Source organism: Tauraco erythrolophus, chromosome 6 (genome assembly GCF_009769465.1).
Source record: "Tauraco erythrolophus isolate bTauEry1 chromosome 6, bTauEry1.pri, whole genome shotgun sequence".
NCBI lineage: Eukaryota > Metazoa > Chordata > Aves > Musophagiformes > Musophagidae > Tauraco > Tauraco erythrolophus.
In genome coordinates, this window is record NC_141470.1 from 65,040,497 (window position 1) to 65,061,834 (window position 21,338).

At 41.7% G+C, this 21,338-nt stretch overlaps 1 protein-coding gene across 3 annotated transcripts in view; it reads right to left on the minus strand.

The window, feature by feature from the left end:
- Positions 1–21,338, minus strand: part of BRF1 (BRF1 general transcription factor IIIB subunit) — a 178,570-nt gene that overhangs the window by 32,925 nt on the left and 124,307 nt on the right. For all 3 annotated transcript variants that reach the window (XM_086612720.1, XM_086612721.1, XM_086612722.1), the window contains 4 exons: positions 13,838–13,899; positions 11,558–11,639; positions 11,405–11,460; positions 9,295–9,551 (listed from right to left, as the gene is read on the minus strand). In XM_086612720.1, the coding sequence (XP_086468846.1) occupies positions 9,295–9,551; positions 11,405–11,460; positions 11,558–11,639; positions 13,838–13,899 (457 nt within the window). The remainder of the gene's footprint in view (positions 1–9,294; positions 9,552–11,404; positions 11,461–11,557; positions 11,640–13,837; positions 13,900–21,338) is intronic.

Genomic DNA, 21,338 nt, shown 5'->3' on the forward strand with positions numbered 1-21,338 from the left:
AGTAACAACTGCAGCAAGGTAAAACTGAAATTAATCCGCACACCAGAAGCGTCACTGGGTAATGGAACAGCACTTACATAAACGACTAAGTTACAGTACACTGGCCAATTTAAAACTAATTATGTAGATGCTGTCAAATATTATGTGAAGAAACAGTACTTCGAGCTCTGCAACAAATGCTATAACTTTCCAATACTTTACCCAGCCATGGTGAAAGAACTGCAGTCGTAACCACATAATGATTGCCAGCTCTCCAGTCTAGCAATACGTGCAAATGTCAAGAAACAAGAAACTTCAAGTGAATGCTCTCCTAGTTTGGGTATTAGTCCTGGTAAAATAACGTATGCCATATTGTAGCAAGAAGTAGTTAAGTTTTTGTTTGTTTTGTTCCATTTCCTTCAACATTTAACAAATATCCGCTGAAGACTCAACTTCATTTGCAAATCTAAAACGTATCAGACATACATTTCCCCTGGCTTATACTAAAAAAATGAGCAGAGGTTTACTGTAAAGATCAACAAGCAGACCCTGCTGGACTAGGGTCAAAGGAAAATCAATTCAGAAACTCAGCATTTTCCACCCATGAAAACACAAAAGAAATAAATCGAAAAAACTCACAGATTGAGAACGAGCATTTCACGGCGCTGAAGCCCTCTCAGCCATCACAGCAGGACATGCACCTCTAGTGTTTGATAACAAGAGTCATTACACTTCCTATTTCTTTGTTTCTTCCCACTCCCCTCATCCCCCACATCACATATAACTATTTTTGCTAATACACTATTACAGTTCAAGAGACTGCACATACATATTTATATTAAGTCTCCCATTAGACCCACTGAGTATAATTTGGAAGAAAAAAGCTTGCAGAGCATTTTCTTATAACCGACCTGAAAATGAGAACATAGGTAAACAAGGCACTCGCAATCCAACTGTCACACAAAATTATCTTCTGGGCTAAAATTGCTCCTATTTGGTCTTAAAACGCAAGACAAAATTATTTCAGACAGTCACAAAAATCCCCTCTGCATTTTTGCATTGCCCAGCTGACCTCCCCTGGAATCCAACAAGGAGACGATTTTCTTGAGTGGGAGGCGGAAAAGCAATATCCAATTTATATTAAACAAACAAGAAGGCTGCTGTAAAAATAAGGAGGCTTGACCTGGGCCTGGGCCACTAGGTTGAGCCGGATCAATGCCTTTTAGTTTTAAATTGAAGGCATTCTCATCATTTAGGGGTAAATGGAACCGAGTACTGGATTTGGCAGACGCTTGTTATTGCTGAAACACTCACACAAGCCTAGATGTGTCCTCATCCAATCTTGAAGGGTTTATATATATACATATATTTCTTTTTTTTCTCAAAGGTTCTCGTAAGTCCAAATAAATGACAGCTCAGAAACACTCCTCTGCAGTCCCAGTAGACCACGTTCTCTTATCCTTACACTAAACCACATTTTTACAACATTAAATGTCTGTACTATAAAATTTGAATGCTCTTAATGAATGATGTACAACTGGAGATGATTTGCAGCATCACTGAACTTAGATAAATTGGTACAGTTCACATCGAGAAGGCTTTATTTATGTTATTTCTCCTATCATTAAGCTATCCCAGGGACATTTCTCTCCAATTATATTTTACAGAGTGAAAATACAGGCGGGTTTGCTGCTCTATGGAAATTCAGGCATTTTATTCCAGTGCTCAAAAAAGGATGACTCCAAAACTGCGGTTCTCAGGAAAAATACTCCATTTTAACACCCTAACAAGCTAGAAAATCTTTTAACTTCATTTCTCTTAACTCACTGGCAGAACAGGCATGATTTGTAACTGACCTCCTGCAGGAGGAAGGAAAGGATTGAGTGATGAAGGATGAAAGAAGGAGCTTTTTGGTAACCTCACCCTAACGAACCCATGCTGCATGGCAGAAAAGTGCAGAGCCGCTGGAGTAACTGCTGAAATGATTTGGGAGCCAGTGGCAGAAGCAGCTCCTGCAGCAGCAGCCCAGATGTGCCCAGACGCTGTGGGCTGGGAAGCGAGGTGTGCCCGGCGATGGCTGGAAAGGAGCTCCTTTCTCAATGCTACAGTCACACGAAACACTATCCATACGTGTTTCACAGTTTAACACAGCTGTATTTCTAGGGGTATCAAGCCCGTCAGCGGTGGAAGAAACAGGCTATCACAGATATCAGGGGGAATCAATCTTCAAAATAGCCTGAGTAATCAGAATAAACGTCAAATCCTGACACCAACATCAGCCAGCTTCTGGAAGGACGGGTTTGGCAAACTGGTTTTTCTTTTTTCCTTTTTTCGGGGAGGGAGAACATCTTTCCCCACTTTTCTCATCCATCTCAGTGTCTACAGAAATGAATTTGAGGGTAAAAGGATAACCCACCGCACTGCTCCCCGGACAGTGTGCTGGTTCCTGCCTGCCCAGTTGTTTGGTGGCATTTGCTTAACTCCATATCCGCTTGGGAGCGTGGTGCTACGCACAGAAGAAATGCCTTTTTCCTCCTGTATCCTCACATAACGAAGAGAGAAAGGCTGCTGGTCATCACATTTTAGCGTTCAGAAGTTAAAAACACACACTTGTTTTAAAACATGTTGGGTCAGATACGTTTCTTTCCTGTTCTTGTCTATGATTTATCTCCTTACCACAAAAGGCTTCTTAGCTCATACAAACAGCAGTAACCTGAAGCATTAGCCAGGTTACAACATCACTACAAGCTTTACTAGATCAACTCCTCAAATCAACTGTGAACAAGTAAAAGCCTGTGTCAGCTCCTTTCAAGGTCATTCGTAAAGCTCTCCCCTGTACAACTAACTTTAATAAGGAGATGCATGACTCAAAAAGCAGAACCTTGGAAGTCTTGAACTCATTTTTTCTTGGCTCTGCTTTTTGTAAATAAAATACTAAACATAATTTGTATAAGCTTGTCCTTCCAGAAGTTACAAGACTGGAAAACACTGGTAAGATTTATTTTAAGCGGAGGTACTTATCAAATGTCACCGTTTTCCTGTTCAAAATGACTAATCATTTTGATTAACCTTTGATTTAAATGATTATATACCACAGCAAAGCACAAACATACATAAAATTACACTCCAAAGAAATTCTCAAAGCGCAGATCACATGAGAAAACAGTTATGTCAAAGTGGTTAGAGAATTTATTTACCACGTACATAACAGTCAAACCAAAAGCTGACTCCACAGGCTTGACGGGAAGGCTCCCATATGTACACTCATACCCAGGAATCACAGTGTCATTAACCCCGCAGCCAACACGAGAGTGCTAACAGAGGAAACACCAAAAATACCAAGGAAATAATAATTAAGCCAAAGAAACTCCTACCTACCACCTCAACAAGTACTTTCACAGTATCTTCTGTAAGGAATTTTATTCCAGGCGGAAAATTGGTGCTAGCACGCTAGTCACATATAACAAGGCCGCCTGAAGCAGCACAAGACGAAATAGAATTTAATATCTCACTTTGAGTAAATACACATGAATTCCAAGCCATGTAACAGACTTCAAAGCAGAGACAGAAAAACAGGATATCAAAGGTAAATTAGACAAAGGGCTGAAGGTGATCCTGAAAAATAAAAATATATGGTGGAAAAATTAAAGTATATAAAAACACTCTTAGGATCCCATCTCCAAGGGCCAAGTTGTACAGAGAATGCATGCTGCCAAAGTTAGCACAGAAAAGATTCTCTTAAAAGCTTGTATCTGCCAAACACAGGGACTTCAAACACTCAGGAATCCCTTGGATTATTCAAACTGAGCTTTGTTTCATGCAGTTTGAGATTAATCTAAGTAATCTGAAAAAAACTGAGCTCACACTCCTTCCCTCCACAAATATCAGTCTCATAAAACAAAATAAACTCAAATATTGTACGTTAAAAAACCTGTTTGCTTTGGGTTTATATAAATAAATTATAAACCATGGCCAATGTCGAATAAGCATTGAGGACATTCAGAGCTGCAGCTGAGTTAGGAGCACCCAGCCAGGACACGGCACGACACTCAGCACAACGCTTCCCCACCTAAACCTTATTGTTATCAGTGATCTTGGGTGTGAGGGAAACGGGTGTTTTGGGGCTTCTTCCCTCCTTGTTCCTCAGGAAAAAGAAATACAGATTCTCCTGGACATCCACATTATCAGTAAGTGAAAAGAAAGTTTCCAGGCTGGGTGTGATAAATAGCACCCTATGCCTTCTCCCTTCTACAACTTTACCAAAAATAATCTGGCAAAGCCAATGAGACCGGAACAAATGTCTACCTTACAGAGTAATAATCACATCCTGGACACCAGAAAGGGCCAGCTGTAACCGAAGGTGGGCAGCGACTCTGTCTCCCCGGGCTCTATCTGCAGCGTGGGATCATGAGGCTCCTACAAAGCACCTAAATTTGGTTTCTGCCCATATTTTACCCGCCCAGGAGAATGTGATTCCAATTAGAGCCAAAAAAGTATCAAGTAATTTCTGAGGTTAAATGAGGTGCTGAACATTAGGCTGTAGTAAAGTATTACACACATTCTCCCTAATAATAAAGGGGATTTTTCTGGGGTCGTGACACCCGTTGATAAGCCAAGAAAAATGTAGCTGGAGCAGATACTAATTGAAAGCGTGCAGCCCAGGGCAGGTACTTGAGCAGCAGAACAAGTCCCCGGTACTGTCAACGCATAGTTTGCAACATCCAGATCCCGTGGCTCCCAAGCACAGGTGAAGCCACGTGCCAGCGTGTACTAGCAAATATACATAAATGCAACTGAGACCATGGAGAGAACTTGGAGGTGAATTTCCAAATCTAATCAAATCTGAGATCTCTACCAAGAGCTTTTGTCATATTCGTAGCAGGCATGATTTGCTTTTCTATTATATATTCATATGCTTCCATTCAGAACAACCTTGTTTCATTACTACGGGTTCAGCTGTGCTTCGCAGTCCTGCTTCATTTCTTCCAAGGCAAATTCTTCAGGAGATTAACCTGACACATTTATTCCCCTGATAATATATCCTGTCTTGTCTGATATCATTACCAATTTCAAGCACACAGCAGTAGATAGGCTTAAAATTTTTAAAAAACAGTGACTTGAAAGCTTTCTTGTTCCCACATTTTCTTGGTACAACATATTTCACTTCACAAGTAACGTCGTAAGATTCAGCTCAAGTAAACATAAAATAAATTATTAAGCTTCTAACCAAAAGCTTCCAGACCTAAAACCATCTGTACCGGACTTGAAGAGCTACAGCGTACGACACAGCTCTAACTGGAGTTCAGGTTTTAAGTAGCTCAAAGTGGCAATTGTTCTTTTCTAGAGTTCAACATATTATTCTTATGCTTCACATGCACAGAAGACTTTAGTGAAGATACACTGTGCAACTGGTAATTGAAATTAAAGTTGCAACATCTATTACGGTAACATCCACTGTGCCACATCTCTAACACACAGAGAATGAAATGGCTTTTGTGTATGTAGCACCGATTGTGAGACCCACTGGAACAAAACTACATTAAGAAATGCAATGAAATACATTTACACAACATAAAATTTCCTAAAATCGCTTACATTGTCATAACCAGTCTTCTACCATCTTGACAGATACAGTAAGTAAAACCCCAGTATAATTCTAGGAGAAGTGTCTGAGAAAAGTATGACTTTTGCTAAAACTCAAAAAGTTGCACAGCATTCACAGTCAAGAAACCTGTTCAAAAATCCAGTTTGCTTCTAAAAATATTGATGTATATAATGTCTACTCATCTAAAAAGGAGAAATCTGCATGATCTTTGGAAGAATTCTTTGAAAGTTCCTTCCTAACAAAATTTCAGAAAATACCAAACATTTCTGAGATTTCAAAATCAGGATTTTTTAATGAAATACTATGTAGATAAACTACATCATCTTTAGAATCCGAGTAATTGTTAAGCGATTATAGTAGCAACAAAGCTATATTAAAGGCACCATCAACTGAAAGAATATCCAGTTTAGGCATACTCCTGGGACCATGCTTAGCATTCCAGCTCTTTATAAATTTCTTGCAAATCAACAACTTTTTACAAGAGTGTAAAATTTGCTTATCATTATCACATCAGTAAACAAAACCTTTTCCAATATTTTAACTGATTAACACTGTAACTGCTAGTTTATGTCATTTTAAAAAATAAAAAACCACCCCAAGATTGCGCCATGCTTGGCCAGGGTAACCATTTTTTTAGAGATAATCTGAAGTCCTCTATGTGGAAATAACAGCACAGAGTATTTTATAGCAAGGGGCAATTAGAAAGATGGAAATGGGGATCAACTTCCTATTTCCAGAGCGCTACACATACTGTATATGAAGATGATTCCTAAGACACATGACAAACTTGGCTGCATCAGCTGTCCAAACCTGGTGAGGTATGCAAAATCTTGGCTTCCAGAAGGAAAGCAATGAAGATATTTATTTATCAGAAAACCCTTCTACTTTCCTAATTTTGTACGTTTACAGGAGTGCCGCTTTAATCACCAAGAACGAGTATTCCTTTCCCAGCTTGTAAAGCTCCCTGCAACTTGGCACTGGTATCTAATTGGGATCAGGACTAAATCAGTAGCTCTTTAAAATCTGACTGTAACTCAGATGAACTAAAGGACCAGATCAAAGCATGGTTCTGCGAGGTGCTACTGCAGTCAAATGCAGCGTAATAAATGTCTCAGACATATAAAGACAAACACGCAGGACCGTAAATCACTGCAAACCCAAACGGTTAGCAAGATCTCTGCAGATGCCTCCTGGATAAAGATACATTACGTGCTTCATTCACTTTCTAATAAGTAATGTTCAGGGGGTTTATTATTATTAATAATTGCATATAAATTACCCTGATTTTCGTATTACTGGGAAAGTATTTAGCCATTCACCTCTCAGAGGAACAATGCTGAACAAAGGCAATGAATGCATGGCATATAAGAACAATGCAGAACACAGAAATTTAAGCATGCCATTTAAAAGGCACGGCATTTAGACTACTAGCAAAAAAAATCAAAAGTATGTCATAAATCTTTAATTGTAAGGAAAAAAAAGTCCCACTAATGGTTTGCCAAGTCCTTGATATTATTTAAGCAAGAACACTGCCTGCTTCTGGAGTGCAAAATCTCCTTTAGTCACGTATCTGCATGTATCCCCAACCTCTTCTGAAGTGTTCTGCTGCAAAATTCATTGTATCCGAGATCTGCTAATCATCATCAGGAAACTCTGTTACGCATCTCAAGGACGTACTTTAGGCTTCTCAAGAGGAAAAATAAACATGTTTTATTAGCTGCTTTTGGAAAATACTGATTTGTATTTATTTAGAAATCTTTTCAAGTTGCACCACTGTTAAATTAAATATTTATGGCATGATTTTTCAAAGAGTTTAACACCTGTTAAGAGTTTAACATGCTGACTTCAACAGGAGCTCCGAGTGCCCAACATTTCTGCAAACCTCAGAAATGACAAGGTTGGGATGTGGCGAAACAGCTCAAACGTGAATGTAACTGCTGAGCTATGAAATGCAACCAGGATCCTGACCAGGTCCTACTTTCCATTGCAGCATTGCATTTCAGACAACTGACTTGGCCAAATTTTACTAGAAATACCAGAAATCTGACTCATTAATACTTGTTAAATCCAAATAAAGCATAATCCACTAAATACTGTTAGTTAATCCTCAATGCATCTTCACTTTCCTCCACTAGTGAAAAACGTATGTGCTTGGGTCCTTAGAGATCACCTCGAGAAGCAACTTACAGAGGAGACCAAAATCCACAGCAAGTCAAGAACTGGAAAGCAAAGCTGTTGATATTAAGAGTGAGAAGCTGAACAAGGATGAAGCTATCTTAGTAAAATACAGAATAAAGACGGTACAGCAGAGAAAGAAAAGATGTTTTGTATATTGCAAAAACTTGTATCCCAGTGACAGTGGGGTCAGCGGTGCAGTCTTCAATTTTGGCTAACAAGCCAAATGCCAAAGCCAAAGCTTACACTACTTGGCTTTGGCATTTAGCTTGTCAGCCAAAATTAAAGACTGTGCCTCTGGCCTTGCTGCCAAATGAGGTCAAAATAAGAGGCTGGGTCTCGTCATCCTTATTTTGCTTAGTTTCTGGGGGATGTGCACTTACTATCCCTCCCAGCTTCATGTTTTCAAGTATCCTACGTCCCATTCTTGCACGAATAGATGACTTCTCGGACCTTGCAGCTGGCTGCCCTCCCACCATTCCCGGTCCTTTACCTGCTCTTGGCTGCAACGTATAGAATCATAGAATGACAGAATATCTCGAGTTAGAAGAGACTCACAAGGATCAAGTCTAACTTCCTAGAATGGAGTCAGAATGAAAAAATTTTCAAGTCAAAAGCCCCAGAAATCCTATTGAACAAATGATAAACCATGTAAAATCTTCAGTCCAGCTGCCGAAGAGGAATGCTAAATCTGAGCTATGGAGCAATCTTCTTACATTTCAGAATTAAATACTTGAATTTCCTTGTGGCATCGGGCCTATGCTTCTGGAAGCAAAAAAACCTATGTATTTTAGGCAGTAAATATATAACATCTCTAAGCAAGAAGTTACTATACATAGACACAATTCACATTATCATCCAACACGATTTCATAAAGTGAAGATGAATAAAATAGTTGAATATTGTGGATAGGACACATCAATCTCCTTATACACTTCACAGCACAGTACAAATCTGCCCAGCAAGTCAAATATTTTAATCACTAAAATAGTGGCTTTCAGCACACTATAAAATATTTGCAAATGCAGACCAGAAAACCGACAAGCATATTTACTGTAAAGCTTTATATTTGTGTCATCAATTAACAACAAAAGTTTGGAATAAAACTAAAATAAAAGCTAATCAAAACAGTTAGCTGTCAAAACAGATAGGAACTATATTTTTCGAATCAAGCAAAAAGCCAAAGCTTTCGAACATTTAGCGTTGTGTCAGCTGACACAGACAACTTAGAAAGGAAGGAGAGCAAATGTCAGGAGCATATGAAGAAAAGGTGTCCCCAGCTGAAAGATTCACGTTTATGAATTTCCATTGATTTTTTCTTTTTCGGCTTCAGGATGATTAACTCACACCAAAGCAGACCTCTGATATATGAACTATAAATAAGGTGCTGCCGCGACACTACAGGCAAAATAAATAAAAACAGAGCCCCGACATTATTTTAGCCTCAAACAAATGTTTCGGTCCCTCCATTGTCTGGCTCAGAAAGATACATAGACAGTCTCACAGAGAGAGATATAAATGAACAATTGCAGTACCTTTTTCCCACACTGTTTACAGGGTTGGCTATATTCCTACTGGCAATAGATTTTCTTCTTGACAGCTTCTTGGTGTTGGTGCTGTCATCAGTGCTGTCATCCTCTTTCTTTGGTGTGTTACTTCCTTTGCTGTTCAGGTCCCTTAGCACATTATAATTAATTTTACTTGAGATTTTCTTCTGTTCTAACATCTTTTCAATTGCCTCTCCTGCTGTGCTGGCTTGAATTGGCTCCCGCTTCTTTGCAGATTTCTTTGGCTTAATTAAAATATAAAATTAGTGATGTAGATACAAACAAAGTTTCCGTGAAGCAGAAGGGCGAGCTGCAGTTCAGCAGCCCTGGCTCAGGTGCTGCTGATGCGGGGACGCAGGCGCCGCGGCCGGGCTAAGCCAGCGCTCCCTCTCCTGCCACTCAAGGGGACCGAGAGGTCTCTTTTCTCTGAGAGATAAGTGTTCGCTTTTTGCCAAATGCCCACGCAGTTTATTACAAATTCTTTACTTAGTATTTGTAACGCGGCCAGAGAAGAAACGTGGGCCACTTCTCACGCATGAAAAAAATAGAGTGAACTCATGTTGCGGGAACAGGGGCCCTGATAGCATCACCCAGCAGAGAAATAAAGAAATTCCCCTGCTAAAATTGCCTTTAAAGTGAAGAGTCAAGCTGGGTCACGACTCCCCTAAGCACTGACAACTCCGTATCGAAACGGCAATGCTATTTCATATCACGTCCAAACGCTGCGTGGGAGAGCATCTGCCCAAATCCCCGTCCACACTAAAAAAGGCCAAGACTACTAGCAGCAGCTTCCCAAGTGCGGACCGGCAGTAACACCAAGGGATGGGATGCAGGAGGCTGCAGACACGCGGGCGCAGCAGCAATGTCACCTGCATCTGCCCTTCCCGGGCAAACGCTGCGAGCCCAAGCCCAGCGCTGCGCTGCCCAGGCTGATGCTGTGCAGACCCAGACAAAGAGAAATGACACCGGAGAACGTTTCCAGCCGTGTCCCATGTCTGGGTAGCTATATAAAAAAAAGGGACCTCTGTTTCTCATTCAGCATTTTCCTTTTCAAAGAAAGGTTTTAACACCAAGCTCTGCAGGAGATTTATTTTTTAATGGATAATAGCCCCTCTGTTTACCTACATGGGTCAAGTGCTACCTTGAAACTGGAAAGCACTATATTAATCAAGTTCTACTCGAGCTGTCAGAAACAATACAGAGTTAGAGAAAAACTCCTGTGTTGTCCGAACAAAAAGGTGGGTGTTTGGGCTCCTTGGCGGTGCCAAAGAGTTATACAATTTTGAAAATTGCTGGTATACTGCCACGTCTCCGTAAGTGCAGGATGAATGAGAAACTCTGAAGCATAAAACAGTGTTTCATTGTCTGGTTTTGTTTTTATTGTTGAAATACCTAGGGGAAGTAGGAAACTCTGTCTTTCGCATTAGTCAGAAAAAAAGATAGAGGATACACGCACTAAAAACTAACATGGATTTTAGTTGCATGTGGAAGATTTGACTTGTCACTTGCTCAATTACACAAAATACTAATGCCGTAAATCGTGAATATATGGCCAATTAGGCTGCTTTAAACTGCTAAACATGGAGACAGGACATGCCATTTGTTAACATAACTGTCGCATTCTTTATGAAAGTAGAACAAAATACTCCTTCAAGTGACTGTAACAAGGATCTGTTCACTTCTTCATAAAGAAATCATTATTGTAAGAGCAAAGAAAGCTACTGAAGTTACGGCAAGTACAAACAAATTCCCCATGCACACCTTAAAAAAAAATTAGGCATGCTCTAATACCTGTATTTAAATAAGCAAGCAATTAGGACAGCAATCATAAATGCAAAGAGCCAGCTCTGACTTTGCCACGCACAGAACTTTCTCACAATAGTAATTTAAACCAAAAGTTTGGGCAAGAAAGTGTTTTACTCACCACCTGAAAAATTATAGCCTTCTATTTCAATAACAGGTAGAGATACAATAGCTTTTGCCTATTTCGTGGTGACCTGCACCATTATGCCCATACATCCTACGAGGAGTTGATCAGCAAATGTAATGATTTTCCAGGACATTTTCAAACAGACACAATTAGCACACAGTTTAATACCTTGTGTTCCTTATAAATCCCAAGCTCTTTCTCTTTTGCTATTCTTGCTTCCTTTTCTGAAAGATGACAAAAGGGTAACCAGCATGAAGATTACACAGAATGCATATTTCAGCAACACTGGCCAAAAGGAGAATTTCAGTCCTATATACTTACCTTTTTGCTCCTTCAAATAATCTGCGTTTTCTTTCATCCACAGCTCTGCTTTTATCTGAGCTTCTGCTTCGTTAAGTATATACTAAAAGACAAAACAAGTTTATCTACTTTCAGAAATCAACTTAAAAGCCATACAGCAAAACCGAATTGAAAAACCACTGGCAAGGTCAATTCATATTCTGTTTTTAAAAATACATTAACAAAAGAAAATATGACTGAGATGTGATAATCAGAGAGCATTTCTAGTCACTTCTAAAGCCAGCAAAAAACAACGGCATGTTTTCAAAAACAGTGCTCGGTTTCCAGACTATGATGGGGTGACCAACAGCCATCCAGGACTCACTGTACGTGGTCTGTAATTAGCCTAAAAATGATCCTGGGTTTATGATCTTTTTCAGATGATTTGAGCACCATGACAACATGGTCGTCTGCAAGTAATTCTGCGTGTTCATGGTGGTCTGTAATTCAAAGCAGTATGGGAACCATTGCCCTGTGCTACCAGAACAGAAACATGTGTCTTATGGGTAGGTTTCTGTGAAGGTTTAGGCATAGTTGCTGAGATTCTTAGATCAATGGCCACATCTGTGTGAATGAAACCAGCTGAGATCACTGGAGTTTTAGCCCTCTAGATTTTAGATAGCTGGGTTCAGTAACCACATCTAGGCTTTTTTCAGTTAACTAGACTTAGTCTTGGTAATCACACTAGTCGTGTGGAGCTGTGTAACATACCTAGAACTATCCAGATAAATTACAGAAATAAACAAACACGTAGGCAGGTAGGTAGCAGCAAGGCTGGTAAGCTGGTGGATAGATAGATCTCCTCTTCAATTACTTAAATATAAAAATAAAGCCAGTATTTAGCACAACTGTCTGTGAAACAGAAGCTCTCTACAGCTGATGACATTTGGGAGTGAAGAACTTCTGAACACCAGAGATGACAAATTGGGTCATTTCTCACGAACGAGGCACTTTATTTTTAAGCAGTGGACCCCAGACTTGTAAAACATTTGTGATTTCTCCATCTTATGGTTTTGAGCTTTTGAGATTTTCTCCAAAGTAAAATGCACACATAGGATTTTATGAGACAAATAAGTCCAGTCAAGCGAACCTAATGCAGGGAGGAGTCCTTCCTCCGAGGGCAAACAAGGCAAGCAAACAGCTGTGCAAGTCCTGGTTTATCAGACCAATATTTTCACTTTTTCATCTGCTTCTATTAAAAGTGGGCCATAATAGTAAAACTTGCTTCCTTCTAGCTCAGTTATTCATCCTTCTTATGGATGTAGAGGGTTTGTAATCTTGGGCTTACAATATTACAGCCTATTGCCATGGCAATGAACATGAGGTCATAAAAGCAGAGTTATGACCTCATCACAGAGCCTAGGAGGAGGAGAAAATGTGCTTGTTCTTCCCCTGTGATGGTTTAAATTATGGACCTGCTATATGAAAACATTCAGCCTCTCTGCTCCCTCTACACCACGTCCACTCAATTCACAAGACCCTTCCTAACGCCCAGCCTAGCAAATCTTGCTTCATAGCTGAAGTCAAGCTGAGCATTCATTCTCCTGCTCTTTCATCCATCTCGAACAATGTTCCGCAGATCAGTAACCCCTACGCAACCTCATCGCTCTCAATGATTTTGTACCCTAAAAGTAGTTTTTAGCATTGGCGTTATCTATTCATATTATGCTTTAAACCGGCGTGGTGGCTGGAGAGGGCATCAGGCTCGGAGTCAGGAGAGCCAGACTCCGTTGCGCGTTCAAGCGTTGACCTGCTGTGTGGCTGCCTTTTCCACAGCTGTCTGTCTATCATATTCAGGCTATATGGTAAAGGGGATCTTTCACTGCCACACAAATAATAATAAATCTAGAAAACATTACAGAAATCTTTGGAAGAATGCAGAAGCTGTACCAGCTGGTTTTACAGTTTGGTTTCCATGGCAGCCTCTTATGTTGAATATATCTTAATTAAATAATGAATTTAGAGCTCCACCAAACTTTAAAAAGTCCTTCCACAGAATAAAAGGCATTCTAAAACATAATTACTCCAGCACGGTAAGAGCAAGTGGCAGCAGAGTCCCATCTATATAAAAAATGGGCAAGGAACACCAAATTCACAGGCTTGCACGAACCTTGGTTTTGATCTCAGATCACTGAAATCACCTGAACCTCTCCATAGATCAGAGCGAAGAGGCAGTGAGGCGAGAGGATAAACCAGATAAGAATCATTTTTCATTCTCAGACATCCAAATGCAGAGAGAGCCGGGATAAGAGGGCACCTTACCCGATCTATTTCACTGTCGTCGATCCCGCTCAGATCTAACTCACCGTCTCCTGTATTCTCACCTACAGGAAAGAACACATTTTAATTAAGTGGCTGTTTGTTCAAAATCAATTGCAATTCACGTTCTACAGTAAAGTAGCACTTAACGATCGCCTTTCAGAGATTTGCATCCTTTTGCGTTCATCAGGAGGCTGAAGGTGCTGCTGTGTATTTCCAATATGGGGGAACACGCACGTGCAAATTCACCACACTGAATTAATTTAAAATTCAGGAATTGGTACAGTTCTCTTCAGTACCAAAAATCTGCTGGATGCTTTCAGTTGCCTTTTTTGGTCTTCTATTTTAATTTACAGCCACAAATATTCAGCAGGAAGCTGCGGAAACCAGGTTAGGAAGATGACCATTTTTCCTTCACCATAATGTGAATTTCTCTGTCAGAGCCTATAGGTCAACAATTTGTTTGTAAATTATGACTTAGAAAATATTTTTGAATAACACATCATGCTGACAGTCATACCATGGCTTTCTTCTTGGTTCTGATCTATCATGATTTGAACCACTTACATCGTATCAGTTCTGTAAAAAGATGTGTATTAGTTTCTCCCTCTGTAAAATGGGAATTAAGTAAAACATTTCCAAATTTTAAAATAACTTTTAAAAGCAATGGAAGGGTCTAGATAAATAGATTTCATAGATTTCTAGGTTGGAAAAGACCTTAGAGATCATCCATTCCAACCGTCCCTAATCCCCCATTAGGGGGGGATGTTAAATTATAATGAGTTTCTCTTAATTATAATTTCACAGTAATTTTTGTAGTTTTAGATTTATTAAGACTTCTTCTGAAAATACATTTTTTCATATTCTACCCATTAAAAAGCACAACAAAACAGAACTGAGGCCTAATTTGGGACTGGCACAATGTACAGCAGCAAAACCTGAATTTCCACATCACATTAATATACAGTAGTAGTACTCTATTAGAGTAGTCCAGGTAGAGAAGAAAATAAATTATTCAACAAATACTTATGGTGGGGAATGTAGCAATCTTCTTGATCATCTCCATGACATCTAATCAAGACTAGACAAGAGGTGACCTAACCAGTTTACTTGCAGAAAAAATAAACAAATTAAGTTTCAACAATCTGCAATAACGAATGAAAATTGGAACGGTGCAGAACAGCCTGGCATCCTCACAGTTCCTGCTCCTCAGTCCTGGAGATGTGCCTCCCCAAAAACCAAGACCTTTGAATGGTTTGATTCCTCAGTCTGGTGCTGAGCACAGCTCCTGATCAGCACTGGACCGGCAGAGGCGGAAGGCAGCTGCAGCTCTTCAATCCAACGGCAGGTTATGGCAACGCGGAGCCTCAAGGTCTGAGGAGCACCAAATGGTGAAGACAAGCAAAGGCAGGAATTATGAGCATTCCCAGAAGATACGAATGATGCTCTGCTTGGCAAAATTCAGGTGTTTAAACCAGCTGCCTGAAGTACATGAAACCACAGCGTCAAGAATCCAACCTAAACATCTGGTTAGGAATAAAGGCTGTTCTTCTTGAGGTGGTGCAAAGGATCTGGCGGTTCAGCTCAACAGGCATTTACTGGTATCAGACACTGAGCACTCACAAACATCTTTTTAAAATCCACCTTAACCAACCAATAGAAAGTTTTAAACTCCTACCATACCAAGTCATACACGAAACGGGTTTCACCCTGAAGAAAACATCCTGTCCCAAGGAATCACATAACACTGCGCTTTCGTTTTCTTCTGAGACTGTCTCATAAAAGTAATTTCAGCTTTACCAATTCAGATAATCTGATGCTAACATGACTGAAAAGGCCTTAAGGAATATTTTTCATTGCCGTTGCATTTAGAAATTAACTTTACTTTAGTCTCAAGCTCCAGATTTACTTTACAACCTTTTCCCCAAAAAATACTTAAAAAGTATAAAAGATTCCTCAGCCCTGAGGAAAAGGACTTGGGGGTATTGGTTGAGGAGAAGCTCAACATGAGCCAGCAACATGCACTTGCAGCCCAGAAAGCCAACTGTATCTCGGGCTGCATCAAAAGAGGTACAGCCAGCAGGTCGAGGGAGGTGATTCTGCCCCTCTACTCTGCTCTCGTGAGACCCCACCTGGAATACTGCATTCAGCAATGGAGTCCCCAACACAAGAAGGACATGGAACTGCTGGAGCAGGTCCAGAGAAGGGCCAAAAACATGATCCGAGGGCTGGAGCACCTCTCCTATGAAGACAGGCTGAGCGAGTTGAGGTTGTTCATCCTGGAGAAGAGAAGGCTCCAGGGAGATCTTCTCTCAGCCTTTCAGTACCTAAAGAGGGCCTACAAGAAAGCTGGAGAGGGACTTTTGACAAGGACATGTAGTGATAGGACAAGAGGTAATGGCTTTAAACTGAAAGAGGGCAGATTTAGATTGGATATAAGGAAGAAATTTTTCACTCTGAGGGTGGCACTCGAACAGGTTGCCCAGAGAAGTTGTAGATGCCCCATCCCTGGAGGTGTTCAAGGCCAGGCTGGATGAGGCTTTGGGCAACCTGGTGTAGTGGAAGGTGTCCCTGCCCACGGCAGGAGGGTTGGAACTACATGATCTTTAAGGTCCCTTTCAACCAAATCATTCTGTGATTTTATAATGATTACATAATTGTTCAGTACACACGCTCTTCTTCTGGCCTCATCTCTCCATAGTGCAGCAATGGCAAAACTTCCTGCACGAGGACCACGAGCTCCTTGTGCAGGCATCCCACCACCAGGCAAGCAGGGATGCGACCTGCGGAGATGGCAAAGCCCACCTTGGCTGGAGGCTAGAGAGGAAAAGCAAGGTGACAAAATACATTCCGGTGATTTGCTGTCTCTTTAATATAACTCACTGGAAATTTTTTTAACAAACAGTAATCATGCAAAGCACGGAGAGGAATCGCTGTACGCTGCCATCACCCATGGGAGTCCAGGGTATGCTGCGAAACAGCATGTCCCTCCTGCTGGAACCGAGATATACATTTCCAGTGAGCAAAAATCTTAAATATTCACTGAGGAAAGGAGTTAATACTGTAGGTTAGTGTCTGAGACACCTTCCCAGGAGACTGTCCACCTGGGTCCAAGAAACGTCTCATGACACAAAATAAAATAGCTCAACAACAGAGTGCAAGTGTGCCCAGGCCAGAATAAACTCTCTCCCAGGTCAGAAAGAGTTAGTGGAGAAACGGGACTCAAAGTGGGTCTCCCACATTCTCAGTAAGCACTTTAACCACCAAGTCGTATGGCAGAAGCGGGGAAAGTCTCCCTCTACTTTGTGTTACCTACCTTTTCTTTCCTCAAGGTTTTTTGGGGAAAAAAACTAACTCTCAATTTAGTTAATCAGAGTGAATAAAGGATTCTTTTATTTATTTATTTATTTCCATATTCATTGCACCAGATAAACTAAAATGTCAACTACCTACACAGGCTTGGAATTAGGGAGAAAGAAAAAAGGAGCCAACCTCAAAATTCACTAGTAAGTTCTGAAAATCGCAGGCTAGAAAATCAAAACTTGGAAGTGGTGGCAGAACTGCTCAAGTCACTGCTCAGCTTTACATAAAATTGCATCTCAAAACTATTTGTTGTAAAAACTGCCACGGCATCTTAAGAACAATAAAAATATCCCAGTGAAATCAAGCTGCCACTGCCTTTATTCATCATTAAACACTTCGCTCCTCCTATACCCTGCTATATTTTTGGATCACAGGTTTAAAATTTAATATGTCACAGTACAGTAGGTGTCTGTTCCCTTATACAGCCCTAATATGCCAGACTGAAAATGATGTAATTTCAGGCACCATGAACAATTTCACATGTCATTTTAAATATAACTTGTTACTGAATTAGGTGCCAGTTTTTCTCATTGGATCAATTAGCAACGGGGATGGAAAACTCATTCTCCAACTGGTAAATTGCAGAGAAGAATCCAGAAGCAAGTTATACGTAATAAGCATTTCCTAGACTCCATAACAGCAGTAGAGGGAGTAATTGCAGGATATCCCTCTGCCTGCAAGTCGTCCTTTTTCCTGCCAAGGCGATAGGCATTCATTAAACACGAGGGGCTTTTCAGAAGAGAAGGTGCCTTTAAATCCCTAGTTTAACGCTTTCACTGAGAAAAAAAGTACGTGTTTTGTTACAGAACGTCAATTCAAAACAGAACACATCCGTTCTGATCTGAAAATTTCCACGGCACTCGTTTCAAACAGGAGTAGACCCTACTAGCCGTAAATATCCATCTGCTCCATGTTCTACGTCTCACTCCAGGGCATGGAAAGTAAACCCCTTGTTTTTTTCATATTCCAGAAAGATCTTCCCAGCTGCTAAACTTCTCAAAACAATTCTAAATGATCATTTTATCTTTTAATAAAAGGATCGAAATGAAATGTTCAAAGAAATAAAAGCACAGATGTGGTCAACATCTGGTCCAACCTCTTAAAAGCTTATTTAAAAGCAATGGCATCACGTGGCATGGCTCTTAGACATCGTGGATTTCTTCCACTAAGAAAAACAACCACTCTAATGCAGGGCGCAGGCGAAAAACAAGTTGGGCATTAAAAACAACAGAACTCCCCTAAATCCAGTTCTTAAATGGAACTATCATCAGGAGGAGCATAGACTGAGGCAGCGAGGAGCATCCTACTCCACCCTCACCTAATATCTCCATGGCAAGCAGAGGAAGACGAGCACTTCTAGAGCTTTCCATCAAGGTCCCGAATCGACGCTGTTCACGCCACTTCAAACCCTCAGTCGCCCAGCCAGCTCCTCCAGTATTTAAAAATAAAACCCCTCCAAACGCCCTTTCTTTACAGCCTTTTAACGTCTTTCCAACCGACTCCAGTAGACACGAGGGCTACAAGCAGACACTGGGGATTAGGTTTGTAAACCTGAAGGATTATTTACTCTTCTTGTCATTACTAAATGCAGGCTAAACCCTCTCTTAGCACACCGTCTCCCCCTCTCCCTCCCTCTACATGGCTAGTTAAATGTATACATAGCACACTATTATGGGGATTTATTACAGAAGAATCATTCCAGCCGATACATTTTAAACCCCACATTTTTAAAAACAGCCATGTGAAGAATGTGTTTTTCTGTTTCTATTACAGGAGGCAGCACTATTTATTGCTCTGCCCAGATAAGAGGATTTCCTTACAGACAGAAATGGAGGCTGAACACTTCCCAGGAAATCCTACGGAGCAGATATAACAGGAGGCACTTGGTGCTCTGGTTCTGTGCAGCAAACACACCCTCCGTCACACCGTTTCGTAGCAGTCGAAGAGCCGAAAGAGTTTAAACAAAGCACCCTTCCACCTATTCAGCAAGACACCAGGCACCAAGCACCCTCAGCGTTTACGAAATACTTTGGGACCAGAGCACGACAAAATCCGAAAATAGCTGGGAGAGGCGTTTTCACTAACAAAAATCCTTAAGCAACGAAACAAACAACCTGAGCCCGGGGCATCAGAAATAGTGGGACTGATTGTTGGTCTCCAGGGAGGGATTAAAACCAAGGGGAGCCACTGAAAGCTCCCGCGGATCGTCAGAGGAACCCACCGACGCAGAAACGCTTTCGCAGCTAAATCTGAGGAGCGGTGCCGGTGTCACTCTGGGAGCTGTGAGGAGCGCGAAGGGAAGGTGGCAGCTTCGCATCAAAAAAGGCACCGCACAACAGCACCAGTACATAATTGATTAGCTGATCGGAGGGGACGAGAGCCCATCTGGGGGGGAGAGAATTGATTTACCGAGGGGTGTGAAGAGAACAGTCATTAAGCGCGGGCAAGCGGGAGGGGAGCGGCAGCGGCGCAGGGCAGGCAAAGCGCCGTAGCCATCAGGTTTGGAAGAGAAATGGATGTGAAAATGCCGCAGCAGCAGCAGCAGCAGCGCGGCACGAAGCGCGGCGTACGAGGATGGAGGGGCGCACAAATGAACCCGCCGAACATCCAGGTGTGTGTAGAGTCTGCGGGGCTGCATGAGTGGGGTACGCTGCGAGTTTTGTTCCCATGGGACTAGGAGCCTCTGCAGCAGGCTGGCAGGTTATCTTGGCAGTTTTAAGCTGTTGCCGATCTCCTTGCTCCGGATAAGGCGTCTCTATGCCATCCCAACCGGTGCCGCCGTGCCCCATCCCACAGCACGCACCCCGGAGCCGCCAAGGGCTCCGCTTCCCCCCGCTCACCTTCGGCAATGTCACCGTGTGCCGTCATAACAAAAGCACGCCACAAAATCAAAACGTAAGGGCAGAGCAAAATTAATTGCACTTACTGACAAAATAAGGTCACAAAAGCGCATGACACGTACCCTCGTATTTAAGTGAAAACATTTTTTATTTTATTGGACCTGAAGCCACCTTGAAAATTACAGCCTACTCCTTCAAAGCGCCGATTCGACACCAGGATTTAGGTCTGACGGCATACGGAGCACACGAGGCCACGCATACAGCATAAAGATAAATGAAGTCTGTCACTTTATTATTTCCTTCTGCCAAGGCAAGGTTAAGGGGTCCTCCCCAGCCAAAGCCAAGTTTCCAGCCTGCTAGCTCCTTCAGAGACAGCAAACACACCGTGCCACGCGGAGTGAGGCCCCTTCTTCCCAGAAAAGTTTGTTCCTGACAACGAGGGATGGCAGGAGGCATCGCTGCCCGGCGCCAGGCTGCCCGGCGACACCAGGACACACAGCCCTGGCACTGCAAAGCGCCCACCGGCCAGCTCCTCAAGCTTAGACTGTAAGAAGCACAGAAAGAATGAAGGGCAAAGAGGGAAAAGACATGATCTAATAAAACCAAAGAAATTCCACATATCTGCTACATACTCTACAACGGCAAACATGAGAGAACAGCTGTGCAAGGTAAGCCTGTCCAAAAGCAGCAATGTCCAAGGTCAGTAGCTCTTTCCCTACTCCCATCTGCTGAAAACAGGACCTCCTCACAGACTGAAGAGGAATGAGAGCTGGGATCAGCCCCGGCTCGTTTGCAGTCACTTCATCAGGCTCACCCACGTCACTGTAGGCAGAAGAAGGTTTTACTACAAGATTTGCCCTTAACCCAGCGCAGAAGTACAAACCCATCCTCATTAAGTGCCTGCATCTCTACTTCCTCATGCAGAGATTCGAGCTCCAGGTGTCCCATCTATCTCGCAGCAGCCGACTGACATCTGACGGCCTTCCTGCATCAGCCGCCGTCCTACAGCGGTCACGGAATAATTATCCCATTGCAGGAACAGAGTATCAAATTTGTGTGCTTAATGATATATGGGAATGAATTACGAGAAACGCTTTTCCTACACTCCATCATCTCTCACAGAACTTTTATTAGGTATTGAACACATTTTTTATAAATTAAATTTCAATTTAAAAAAACCTCAAACAATAAACCACCAACCCTGCTTTTCTGGCGGCACATCCATGCTGAAACAAATGCTATTGTCTCACCTCGCAGTCCACAGAGGTTCTAACCAAAACGCATCCACACATTTTATATCC